Below are 12,276 nucleotides of genomic sequence, written 5' to 3'. Positions count from 1 at the left end.
ACTACTTTACAGCATATTTTATAATCTAAAGGCATTCTTCAAACCCTAGATCAATTCAGGAGATTCTGAAAAAACATTTTGTGATGTATGCAAAGTCAGTAACATGCAGAACAGTACCCTTGCTGGACAGAGAGTGAGCGAGGGTATCAGGGTATCATTAACAAGGTTGAACACAGTGACCAAGTCAAAATCAAGGCAAAAATGTCATTTTATTTTTGGCTTTTCCTGCTAGAAATCTGCTGCCCAGCAGAGTTACTTCCAACTCTGCTGCCTGGTGATCTAACACCTGGATCAACACCAGAGCCTGGATCTAATGCCAATGTCACATACCTGGTAACATTTGTTAGAGTATAAAAGCATTACGCTCCGTTCAGCTCAAGTAGCTAAAGACAGTTTAGCTAAACTAACTATTTCACAATTACCCAGGGGTCTGCAGGCTGCAAGGGAAAAGGCATAACAGAGCAGAGCTCACGTGACTGAGATATGAAGGAAAATCTTTAAGAACATTAAAAATAATATTCCATTAATCACATCCAGAGTTATTATAAATTTGGCCAAGATTTCTCACCCAAACAGCACTGAGATATGTTTTTTTTTTCAGAAATGTCCTTTTTAAGAATAAATCATAATCTCATAAGCACCCAATCAATATTCACCACAATCATCAGTCTCATCAGTCTGAATACATCCAACATCATGACTGAAGACCAATGTAGCAATTAACACAACTGTAACTATTACAGTGTAATAATAGTTACTTGGTAAAAAGCAGATGTGTTCCTTTGCTAGGTTTCTGGAGGGGCATCGTTCCTGTCAGCGCTGTTCAAGTGACACAACACTAGCTGCTGGAAGTGTGGATAGATTTGTTGAAGTCTGTTTTTAAAACATCAGTGTGGGCCAAAATCCGTTCATAGGCATGGAGCATGCAGCAGAACTCACTCGCCAGAGGGTCAGAGAGAAGGTCCAGGAATACAGCACTGAGAAAGGTCCAGGAACAGAGCACTGAGAAAGGTCTGACATAAAGAACACTCTGCGTCCACATCTGTGACAAACCTTCCTTCTCACTCACTCACAAACACACACCCACACCCACCATGGATGATATGCTACATCTGTCCCCTGGTCGCTGAAGTTAGGTGTGTGTGTGTGTGTGTGTGTGTGTGTGTGTGTGTGTGTGTGTGTGTGCACATGTGTACTCCTGGCAGACATCTTCATGCGGTCTTCTTTCCACCTTGCCGTGTAATGGCCTCCAGTTTCTGCCGGTAGGCTTCAGCCTCTTGCTCCTTTTTCAAAAACTGCTGCCGGTATTTTTGTGCTTCTCTATTCGCTTCCTCCAACTGCTTCAATAATGCCACCTTCTCCTGTTACAATCACACACACACACAGTGTTGGTGAGGTTTTGGCAAGCTACCTGCAATGTTTCTTCTTTAACTTCCTTCTCCTGGCTCACCTTTATCTCCTGTGTGTTTGTGACAAGGCACTCTTCTTCTTCTTCCTCTTCCTCCAGCTCTACTCGTGGTCGTTTCAGTGAAGGTTCCTCACTCACCACTGTCTCTTCAGCAATATCTGTTGCTGGAACTGTTAGCACTGAGGGTTTAGAATAATACTGTTGTTATTAGTACAGTCTGTTGCATGTATGCTTAGCCTAAACCTCAGTGACCACAAGCCAACCTGTTGGCTCATCAATCAAATCAAGACTCAAAGGGGGCCCAACCTCCTCTGGCTGACAACGGTCACCACAATAGTAACAATGTAAAGAGAAAAATAAATGAAAAAAATGAAAAAATAAGCAATTAATATCTAGTCATAGTCTTAAGTCTTGTCTTGTCCTGAGGTGTGCATGAGTCTGAGACCCATCCCACAAGAGAACGTCCATTAAGGTCAATGAAGAAGTAGTTGGCTAGGGTGGCGGTGTGGTGGGCTACAGGAAGGTGTGGTGGGCTACATCAGGGAGAGGTGGGAGTAGCCATGGCAGCTGAGACCGGTAGAGGCTCAGTAACATCAAGACATCCCGCAAGAGAGCGTGCATTAAGGGTCTATTAAACAGCTACATAACTGTTACAGGGCATTTTGTGTTATACAGAGACTGAACTAAAGAGGACACAGAATTGATCCTGGTACCAGGATCAGACTACACAATATGTCTGTCTTTCACAATGGTCACTATGTCAGATTCAGCAATCATAGTGTCATAAATTATTGCTGTGTCGTGGTTGGCAGACAGGCCACACTACATATTTGACTTTTCTGGCTAAACTGACACATGGTTTAGACCATTTTCATTTGTCAAAATTACCACCCCACATACACAACAAACCCAAAAAGCATATTTAAGCCGTGTTGAGCATTGTTCTAGTCCAGTTAGCATTATCGTAGTTATTGTTGCAAAATATACATCATAAAAGCTGTTCAAACAGGATCTGACATATCCAAATGACATTTGTTTACATCTTTTCGTTAGATGGTAAAAGATTAATGAAAGTGTGATGACTAAAACCCAACAACGTATCATTATCTTCTTTGGTCCAGACAAAGAGAACCAAACTAAAAATATATATCGTATGTATTTTTCTGACTTGGTTAAGTTGTCTTTGTCTCAACACTGATGATGAGACAAAACCATGTCACGTTTCTGTCCGCAATGCCTTCTTTGGGGATGGATTATGCTGAACAAACATGCTCCAGGCTGTGAGCACTAAAACTTCATTTTCATTTACATTTATTACATGCATTATGCTTCCTGCATTGTCTTGTGTGGAGTCAAAATGCAGAAGTAATTCCAACAAAGCTTTTTGCTTACTTACAATGGTTTTAACTTTAATGCTACAATTAGATCCATTACACCAATCTTTTTTTGTTTGTTTGTTTAAGTTATCCAGTATGGCATCAACGGTCCCACATAGCTGGATATGTAGGTAGACATTTTGTCCATAAAAAAGTGTCTGCGTCATAACTAAGAATCTTTTCTTAAAAGAAACATGTCTGATTTTGACAGCAAATTCCACATATCCAACAAAATATTCAATCATTTTTTGTAAGAGCTACATCCTCAACCGTTGTTGAAATATGAAGGCTTTTGAGATAACCAAGCCCAGAATGTGACCACACCAGTTTGTGGGCTCTATGCCAAATATGGCATAGAGTTCCTTGCAATTATTTCTATTACAAAACATAAAATTATAAAAAATATAAAAGTCTAAAACATAAAAACAAGTCTATACGATGAAATCATTCAAATTTGATGCTGAAAAAAGCTACCTTAATAATGTTTGGCTCCAAGAGCCAACTCCAACACTGCCCGAGAAATGTACCGATTCATATAGTCTGTTCTCTCTAGTGCTAATAAACACTGGAATGGCAGCTATTTCAGGCACAGAGTGTCCTGGCTTGTTTTGGGAACAGACATGAATATCATTACTGTAGCAGTAGGAACACAACAGATTTCAGAAAGTGCCTGCAGCACTGGGAGAACTGCACTTATAAGAACTGCATGAGCATGACTGGCGCGCTTCCATTTGAGTGGATGAGGGTTTCTGCTGACGGTGTGGTACATAGCAAAGCACTCTGTTTGGTGGTGAGTAGTTAGTCTACAGACACCAGCATCTCCATTTTGTCTGGCTGGAAGGTTTAGGTGATGAGCGGCAAAGGGACATGGACAGTATAGAGTGCGCATGAGATTCTGGTATTTCCAGCAGTTGATGTGATCCATTTTGGATCTCATCCAATGACAGCAGCTCCATCAAGGTGTTGTTGGGGGGGGGGGGGGCATTGAACATTAGGATATGCATTTATTTCTCTCCTGTCTGGGTGTATTCTTTAATTCATAAAAATTCTATCCAAAAAAACAATTGAAAATGTCAATAAATTGTACTGCATTTGGCCTGCAGATTTTATATATCCAGGTGTTTAATCCAAAAAGTAATCTGATAAATGACTGCACGTGCAGTTTGCCAAGTGTGTTAAAAAGATCATTTGTCTTTAATTCTTCAGACTCCTGTCAGCTCATGCCAATTTTGCCAACATGCACAATAATATTCTTTGCCGCTTTGTGCTCAACAAGTTTTGTTGGAAATTTTTTAATCAGTTCAGAAACAAACTGTAATGATTGGTTGGCACTGAAATATTACTTGATTTTTCACAGCATTGATGATATCACCAACAATGAGGCTGTCCCCTGCAACAGTGTCTGTAGAGAGCAGCTGTCTCTGGGGCTCAGCAGCGCTGCTGGGGCAGTCTGCCTGATGACACTGCTTTCCTTTTCGCTGCTCTTGGAGATTTCCTTCTTTATGCATTGAAATGGTTCAAATCGGTTTCACAATCATAGCGATTAAGACTGAATGTCCGATCTGATTTTGCACTGTGGTCAAGGAGCAGCTGTCTTTGAATCAGCATTAACTGTACAGGTAGTACTACCATTGCCAGGGGTGGAGGGCATGACCACAAAGCTATTATATTAGAATTTAAAGATATACACTATGGATCCAGTAGCAGCAGTGCTCAACCCAAAACATTTTGAACTGTGCTGAAATAATTATAATTGAGAGCCCTATTCAGAGAGGATTAGGTTTACATGGGTGGGGTAATGCATTTATTGCCCATGATTATCAATGATTTTAGTCTTGTCCGAATCGGCCACATCAGTCATTTTTACAGACTGCACACTCAGGAATCAGTAATGATTCTGGTGCCTTTTACCCACTATAAAATCACCGCTAGAAATAACCCCAGGTTATTTTAATCCCATGGAATTTCCCAAGTCAGTAAATACCCCATCACATCCTGTGGAAAATGGCCTGGTAATGTTTTGTTGAATATAATGTTTTGTGAAAGCTACATGTGGATTTTCTGTGTGATGGCAATGTGGAAATCGAGTAGATACTCCCATCTCTGTGATTAATACCGGCATTTATCTCATGGAAATTGGTCATAAACTTGAGACATCCTGTGGTAAAATTACTTTATGGACATACAGTTGTCTGCAAACGTTTTAGGTCATCATTAGATTTCTTGTCTTCTTAGCAATGGTATAATGTCCTCATAATTATTTCTCATTCTCTTTATTAAGACACAAACACAAAATACTGGAAATATGTACAAAGCATTTTAAAAACCAAAATGGCTTCTGCAGGCAAAGGTCAATATTTATTGTGACCTCCCTTGGAACTATACACATCCTGAACTCTTTCGGGGAGACTGTGATAATGTTTTCTGCAGTTATCTTCTAGTATATTATACCAGGCTTCTTTCGGCAGGTGTTAGGTTTAAGAAAGCCAGGTTCCTGCTCTTGCTCATGCCTAAGGGCAGGACACACTAAATACTTGCCATTGTAGCCTACAGAAGCTGTTTTTCTTCCTTCTGATTTTTAATACTGCATAAAAATTACCTTTATTTTCTGGTTGTATTCTAATAAAGAGACTGAGAAGTACTTACATTTGTTTATTATACCATTGCAAAAATTAATTCTCCCAAGTACTCCAGTTCGTTTAATTCTCATAGAGTTCTATGTCAAGTGTAAACATCCATTTGCACATTAAAGAAAAGCAAGACATAGTGATAAGAATTCTCTCTTATATCAACCATCCCTATAAAGAACACAGACAGGTGAGAGGCTGCCCAACATAAGAAAAGGCTGAACGCACCTTGTTGCCCATCAGGCATAGTGACAATGATGGGCTGGCTGATGGCTCCACCAGTTTGCAGGTTGCCTAGCTGAATGCCATCAGTTACTATGGTGATGACCTGCTGACCACCAGAGCTCACAACCTGCTGGATGGCCCCATCGACCGAATCTGCCGTCACGACCTCTTCTGCTGCCATCACTGCAACAGCACAAACACCACAGTCGGTAAGCATCAAATATGTGCTACAATACAATTACTTACGTTAGTCCAATATGGAGATCTTGCACCTTAGGCGCAGACTGCCCATGTCTGCTCTAATCTTGAGATTTAGCATTCTCTGCTCCTCTTCTGCCCTCACGCAGTGCTTCCCTGGAAGCAGATGGCCAACCTCCAACTGCTGCCAACCAATTCTTCTAATCACCCTTCTGAACACTCCATAATGGATTAATAAAATTTAGCCAACAGATCTCTTCTTACTTTGCATTTTCTAATTGTCTCAAGACGAACAACCTGGCATTGATATTGATATTTTTAATATGATCAAAAAAATACTTCAAAGAGTCACTAATGCAAGTTTCCAAAAATGTTAAAGATTTCACAAAAGAGATTGACCATCCCAAAACCTGCACTGGGAGTTTCTACATTCTGCTTCTTCCTATAATCCACAATGATCTCCACGTTTTTGCTGTATTAAGCTGAAGGTCATTGTTAGAATACCATGTCACTGATCGATTCACCTAATTAGTAAGTCTAACTATTATCTGTGATCACGCATATTACGGTGGTATCATCTGTATAAGATTATACATGCTGTTTTGAGTACACAGCTAAGTGTGTAAGTGACAAACATTGGTTGTTAAATTACTGATTATAATTGACTGTTTTCTTCCACTTAAAAATGGCAAAATATAATAACAAAGCTGGGTTAATGTTTAAAATCCATTAACTTCTGATGATCGCCGAGTGCCACCGCTTTACTTCAGTTAGACAACTGGAAAATAATGAACATAATGAACATAATGAAAAACGAACAAGCACATTTTCTGGAGTTGGACTCAAATGACATTTATGAAAAATAGCTTGCAATATAGCCTTTTCTATAATGTTCACATATTTGTGTGAAATCAGTGCTCTCTCATAATTAATAAATGTAGTAAAAGTAAATGTAGTCCAATATCAAATGATATTCTAAGAAAAACTGGCTGGCCAACTAACTAGCTTTAAACTGCAAGCAGCAGAAACATAAATGCAACAGCTGAACTGAACTCAAGGCGTGCAGGAATGTATGCCCCAAATTGAGGCATATTATAAACAATTTTTATAACCTTGAAACCTTTATAATGTTGGTTATGGTTATTTCTTTCGATCACATACAGGCGGAAGCGTAGCTACCTAGCTAGCCAACCGGTCTGATTGCTCGATCGCCTAATTGCAAAATAAATAATACGCATTTTACTTTTCATTATAAGTGACATTTTGCAGGAGCTCAGAATATTCCCAGAAACTGTACTAACCACAAAACAACCACCAAACCCAATGTGATGCTTGTAACTCATCTTATATGCACAATATTTAGTCAACATGAAAAACCTCATGTACCTTAAACATATCACATGAATTGAGTAGTACCAGAGAGACCCAGAGCAAAGAAAGAGAGCTATTTATAAAGTTTTTTTTTTAACATAAAATATGTTTTCAGAATTTCTGTCAACCATATTCATTCATTCTTGTTCCATTATATTTACATCTACAAGTATGGCATCCCACAGACATGATCTACCAAAGTGCTTTTAGATGTCTACTTAGATAGGACAAAAGGTTTTCAACCAATTATACTCATATGATTATGTATATTAGGCCAGTGGAAAACTGGTACCAAGGAAAGTGGTAGACTATTACTGGACACTGAAGAGGGGTGCTCAAGAGTGTACATATTTTAAATGTGCAGCCGTATTTATAACAGCCTTAGATATGAATAAGTAATATATACTTATTGTTATATTCATTTAGAAACCATACCTGAGAGAAACATCTTTAAAACAGATTTGAATTTTACTTTAATAATTTAAATGACTAGTTTTACTTTTACTTGAGAAATTAGTATTTTTAAAGTAACAGTACTTTTACTTGCATAGTTTTTGGCTACTCTGCACACCACTGAATAAGCGAATACTTATTCAGGCTGTATGTGGCTTCAGATGAATAACAATAATATGCTCAAATGCCTTCACAGCAACCGAAGTAAGTGCTATGGGTTTACAACCATTCAGTGAAGTGGTTTTAGCAGCTTTATGAAGAGGGACAAAAAACTTTTTTAAAACATTGTGGGACAACTCAGAGAACTGCCTCGGGACGGCTCACAGAAATGTTCAATATATCCGTAAACACTGAGACTGGCTGAAAAGCACAAAGTTTTTACACATCAGGGCAAAGCTTATGTGGTCCAGGAGATTTCTTTGGGTTTTGTATAATAAAAACAGATCTAACATCATCCTTAGTTATGGTAAATGGTGATGAAAGAGGCACACCGTTAAGCACAATCAAAAGGTGGACTCTTCAGATGGTGCATAAAAAACAGATTTAATTTGTTTGGTCCATATCATCATCTGATATAGGCAAACACTGTGCTTTATTTTCCTTGAGTGGATCTGCTTATAGCACTAGCCAGTTCAGAATGTAATAAAATCACTGCTAGCATGTCAAATGCTGGTAAGAAGAGAGCTCTATTAACACTACAACTGCACCATCTAAAAATCTAATTCACCAAGTACATCAATAAACTCCACAAAAATACTGCTATCTGTATTTGAAAGCTGCTTGTCCAATAGAGAATGTGAATTGTGTTGAAGCATATGATGGCTTGGCTTAGAGGCCATGCAGCCTCTAAAATCAATACTGACATAAAATGCAGTGGAGATGCCTGATGGTAATAGCTGGGAGCTTTAGAGATGGTGGACTTTGAAGATACAAAGAGCTTCTTCAGAGAGAGAAGAGGAGTGGTTAATAATCTCACTCAGACACACACAGGATTACAAACACAGACAAACCTCATGCATCAAAAGAAACCAGGACATTCAGTACATATTTTTAATAAGACAGGGTTTTTTGAGATTATGAATGTAAACCTATAAAACCAATCTTTGAGTCCTTGCTCTAATCTACAGGCGTGAGCATCTGTCTTCTGGCACTGATAATATTAGGGGATCATTAGGGAGGCTGATATACATGCATGTGACGTGTTCACGTTGGAATGATCAGTGGCAGGCAACACCGAGGCAGTCAGTTAATTACCAATTAGAGTAATGTAATGTCCAGTTAGTATTCTCAATGCTGTATGCCTTTAGATAGATGGCTAGTCACTAATCAGAGTAATGTTAAGTACAAAGTCACTTATAGTATCAGGATTAATATGGGTTATTCAGGATTAGATCATGGATAGCCTGAGATACGCAGGATTAGATCAGGGTCAGACTGCATTATTCAAGATTAGATCAGGGCTAGTTTGGGTTATTCAAGATTGACACTAATGCTGATCTAGTTATTCAGGATTAGGTCAGAATTAGGCTGCGTGTTCCACTTTACCTGCGGTTTTAGTCGCACTGGATGGAGAGATGAGCCCTGCCAGGTTGACCACACCACCAGGTCCGATGATGAACTGAGGGGAAGCTGTATGGATGGTCAGCATATCTGGACTCTCTGGATTAGTGTTGATCTGGTTCTGCATAGCCACCTATTCCATCCACAGAAACAAAAAAAAAACAAAACATAATCTATTCAACTCTTACAAAATATAATAAAATGACCATATGAATGCCTAACATCAATAGACAGGAGAATTACAGCATTAATTACAGCATTACAGTTGGTCTCATTGCTTTAGGGCAAATATCAAGCATTTTGCAATCAGCTTCACAATATCATATCACAATAACAAATATCAATATAACATGTATTATACTATATAACTAAGAAGTTTTATTAAACTCTTCCTGAATGTACATGAGGTTTTATCAAGATTAGGATGATTTTCTTGATGGATGTGTACAAACATGAGTTCTATTCTTAACACACCTGCAAGATTTCTGCCAGTTCCTCGTTATTGTTGTCGAGGGCAATGTCCAGAGCGGTCTTGCAGAATTTGCTCTGTGCATGGACGTCTGCTCCGAATCGTAGGAGAAGCTCTACGACATCGCGGTGTCCATGTTCTGCAGCCCAGTGCAAAGCTGTCATCTTCAGCATGTCCTTAGCATTCACATCTGCCCCGTGCTACACACGTGTATATGCACGCACACCCAAACAATGCAGGCATTGTTACCCCATCAGAAAGGATGAAAGCCCAGGAACTGGTTTATTCTATCATTGCTAAATTGCATCTCTCTAATAGAAGCAAATTCTCAGTACAATAACATCAAAGTTGCCTTGACGTCATATAATGCACTTTGCCTTCATCAACACACTTCAGATGCAAACATGACATAATATTTTGCCTCTCTGGATGTCAATCATGCGCATATTCCATTAATGAATTAATAGTTGCATCGGGCCTCTCCAATGCAGTCATGAGCCCCACCTCCTCACCTGCAGCAGCACCTCTACAATGCGGGTGTGTCCCTCTGAGGCAGCCATGTGCAGTGGTGTTCGGTCCACTTTAGTCCTGGCGTCCCGACTCACTCCTGCCCTCAACAGCACCTCAGTAGTGGAGTAGTGACCATACTGAGCAGACAGGTGCAGTGGTGATGTCCCCAACTACACATATACAAACACACAGTCCGTTTCACCAGCAACTACACAAACATAAAAATGTTTTATGAGTTAATCTATAAGGTTCTGATACACCTGACAGTATTAGCTGACTTCTTCTATTGTGTCTTCCAACATAACTAAAGTTTCCCATCCTTGGACAGGTCAAACTAACCAAAACTCTATGCTTCCATCATCACATCACCCACCCAGTCTGTGGTGAACGGAGCACCGTTGGCCATGAGGATCCGCACCTCGTCATCCTGCCCTGATCTCGCAGCCTCCAGCAGCTTCTTTCCCAGGTCCACCAGAGACATCTACAACCACAATTAGTTACAGCTGTACCAGGTCCACCAGACTTCTATAACCACAGCCATACTCAGGTAGTTACAGCAGCATCTAGAACCATTTAGGTATAGGTTTCCCTAAGATGCTGATCTAGCTGAATCTGATTTTGTAATCAGTGGTAGTTAAACTGATAGTTCATGCAATTTACTGGAGACAGTCATCACACCTGACTCAGGTGAAGGGATAGGGAGAACCTGGATCTGGACCTTAAGGACTGAGATTTGAATAACTGTTCCAATTATATAAACTTCCAATGAAGTAAGAATTTTATATGTAGGTTATGGGGCTGAAGGAAAGTCAAAGCAAGGACAGTTTATTTATACAGCACATTTTGGATAGGATGCAATTCAAGGTGCCTTACAAATCAGCAGCAGGTTCATATATTGTTGTTTGCTATCGGATGTTCCAAAGTGCACATGAAGATCAAAATCACGCCAAATGGCAACTTTATTTAGGGCACGTTCCATGTAACTAAAGGATATTGGGACGATAAGCTATAGGAAAATTTTCAAACATTTCATAAAGTCATAGAAACAAAAGTGGCGTGAAGTCAAAATGTCTTTTCAAGGACGTATTAAAATACTTTATTAAAATAAAGGTTACCAACAGTTGAAGAGTACAAAAATTACACTTATTTCATGAGGTCGGATAGCTCATGTCCAGGCGACAGACGCATAAATATGCACACAGGAACAATGAGATAATGACTAACAGCTAGCGAATCTTTGCGGTACAAAAGTGAAATTACAGTAGCTACCTATACATAATACATAGTTGTATATTGATTCCGAGGTATCCAAGTAAAGAAATAACTAGCTATCCGTTTATCTTACAGTAACATTTTAAATACCCACGAGTTCTAGTGAACATTACACATGAGCCTGCTAGCCTGCTAGCGCTAACTCCTTCCATTGCTTGGCATGGAGCTTTCGTGCTACTAACTAGCAAGGCCTCCATTTTCTGTGCTGACAGCAACGCGGGAAAGACATCCGCCATGTAGCAAGCAGGACTAGTATCGCTGGCATACAAAATAAATCCCCAAAAGCCGTTGAGATACCATTTTTACTGCATATCACAAGTTAATCTAATGAACAGGAAATCGGTAGAATGATCGAGGTTCCGGGGGAAGTGGAAATATTTTTTACCACCAAAGAGAACAACTTCCACATCCGGTGGAGCAGCATAAAATACATCAACACTGACCTGGAAAAGATTCACATTTGTCTCGCAACGTCGCGAAGACCTCCGCGGGCTTACCTTTAATGTTTTATGACAGGATTCGTATGGTTGTACACCAAACACTACGGTAAAACAACAATGAAGTGTTTCCTTTCATAAAGCCTCTTCGTTCGGCGCCCAAATTTTTTAGCCACAGATAGAGAAGTCCCTGTGTATCGTGCGGATGTATACAGATCATGAATGTTTTGATTTCATGTCAGCGTGCTTCGCTAGAATTACTCAGGTATGGCCGAGTTTTGCCCTAACATAAGTAACATTCTGAGATGTTACAAGACCCCTGTCTCGCTTAGGAATGAAATTACCAAATATATACATATGTGTGTGTATA

The 12,276-nt window shown here is 39.5% G+C and overlaps 1 protein-coding gene across 1 annotated transcript; it reads right to left on the bottom strand.

Moving 5' to 3' along the window:
- Positions 1 to 190: 190 nt before the first annotated feature.
- On the bottom strand, positions 191 to 12,135 carry gabpb1 (GA binding protein transcription factor subunit beta 1). Its single transcript, XM_027022806.2, has 8 exons — positions 11,967 to 12,135; positions 10,571 to 10,678; positions 10,200 to 10,367; positions 9,693 to 9,887; positions 9,204 to 9,351; positions 5,640 to 5,819; positions 1,451 to 1,587; positions 191 to 1,361 (listed from the first exon to the last, which is right to left on the bottom strand). The coding sequence occupies exons 2-8, from the start codon at positions 10,676 to 10,678 to the stop codon at positions 1,212 to 1,214; spliced, it is 1,086 nt and encodes a 361-aa protein (XP_026878607.2). The 5' UTR covers positions 11,967 to 12,135; the 3' UTR covers positions 191 to 1,211.
- Positions 12,136 to 12,276: the final 141 nt, after the last annotated feature.

This window comes from Electrophorus electricus, chromosome 4 (assembly GCF_013358815.1).
Source record: "Electrophorus electricus isolate fEleEle1 chromosome 4, fEleEle1.pri, whole genome shotgun sequence".
In the NCBI taxonomy this organism is placed as follows: domain Eukaryota; kingdom Metazoa; phylum Chordata; class Actinopteri; order Gymnotiformes; family Gymnotidae; genus Electrophorus; species Electrophorus electricus.
The sequence above is the reverse complement of the archived record's forward strand: the minus strand, read 5'-3'. Positions and strand labels throughout refer to the sequence as shown.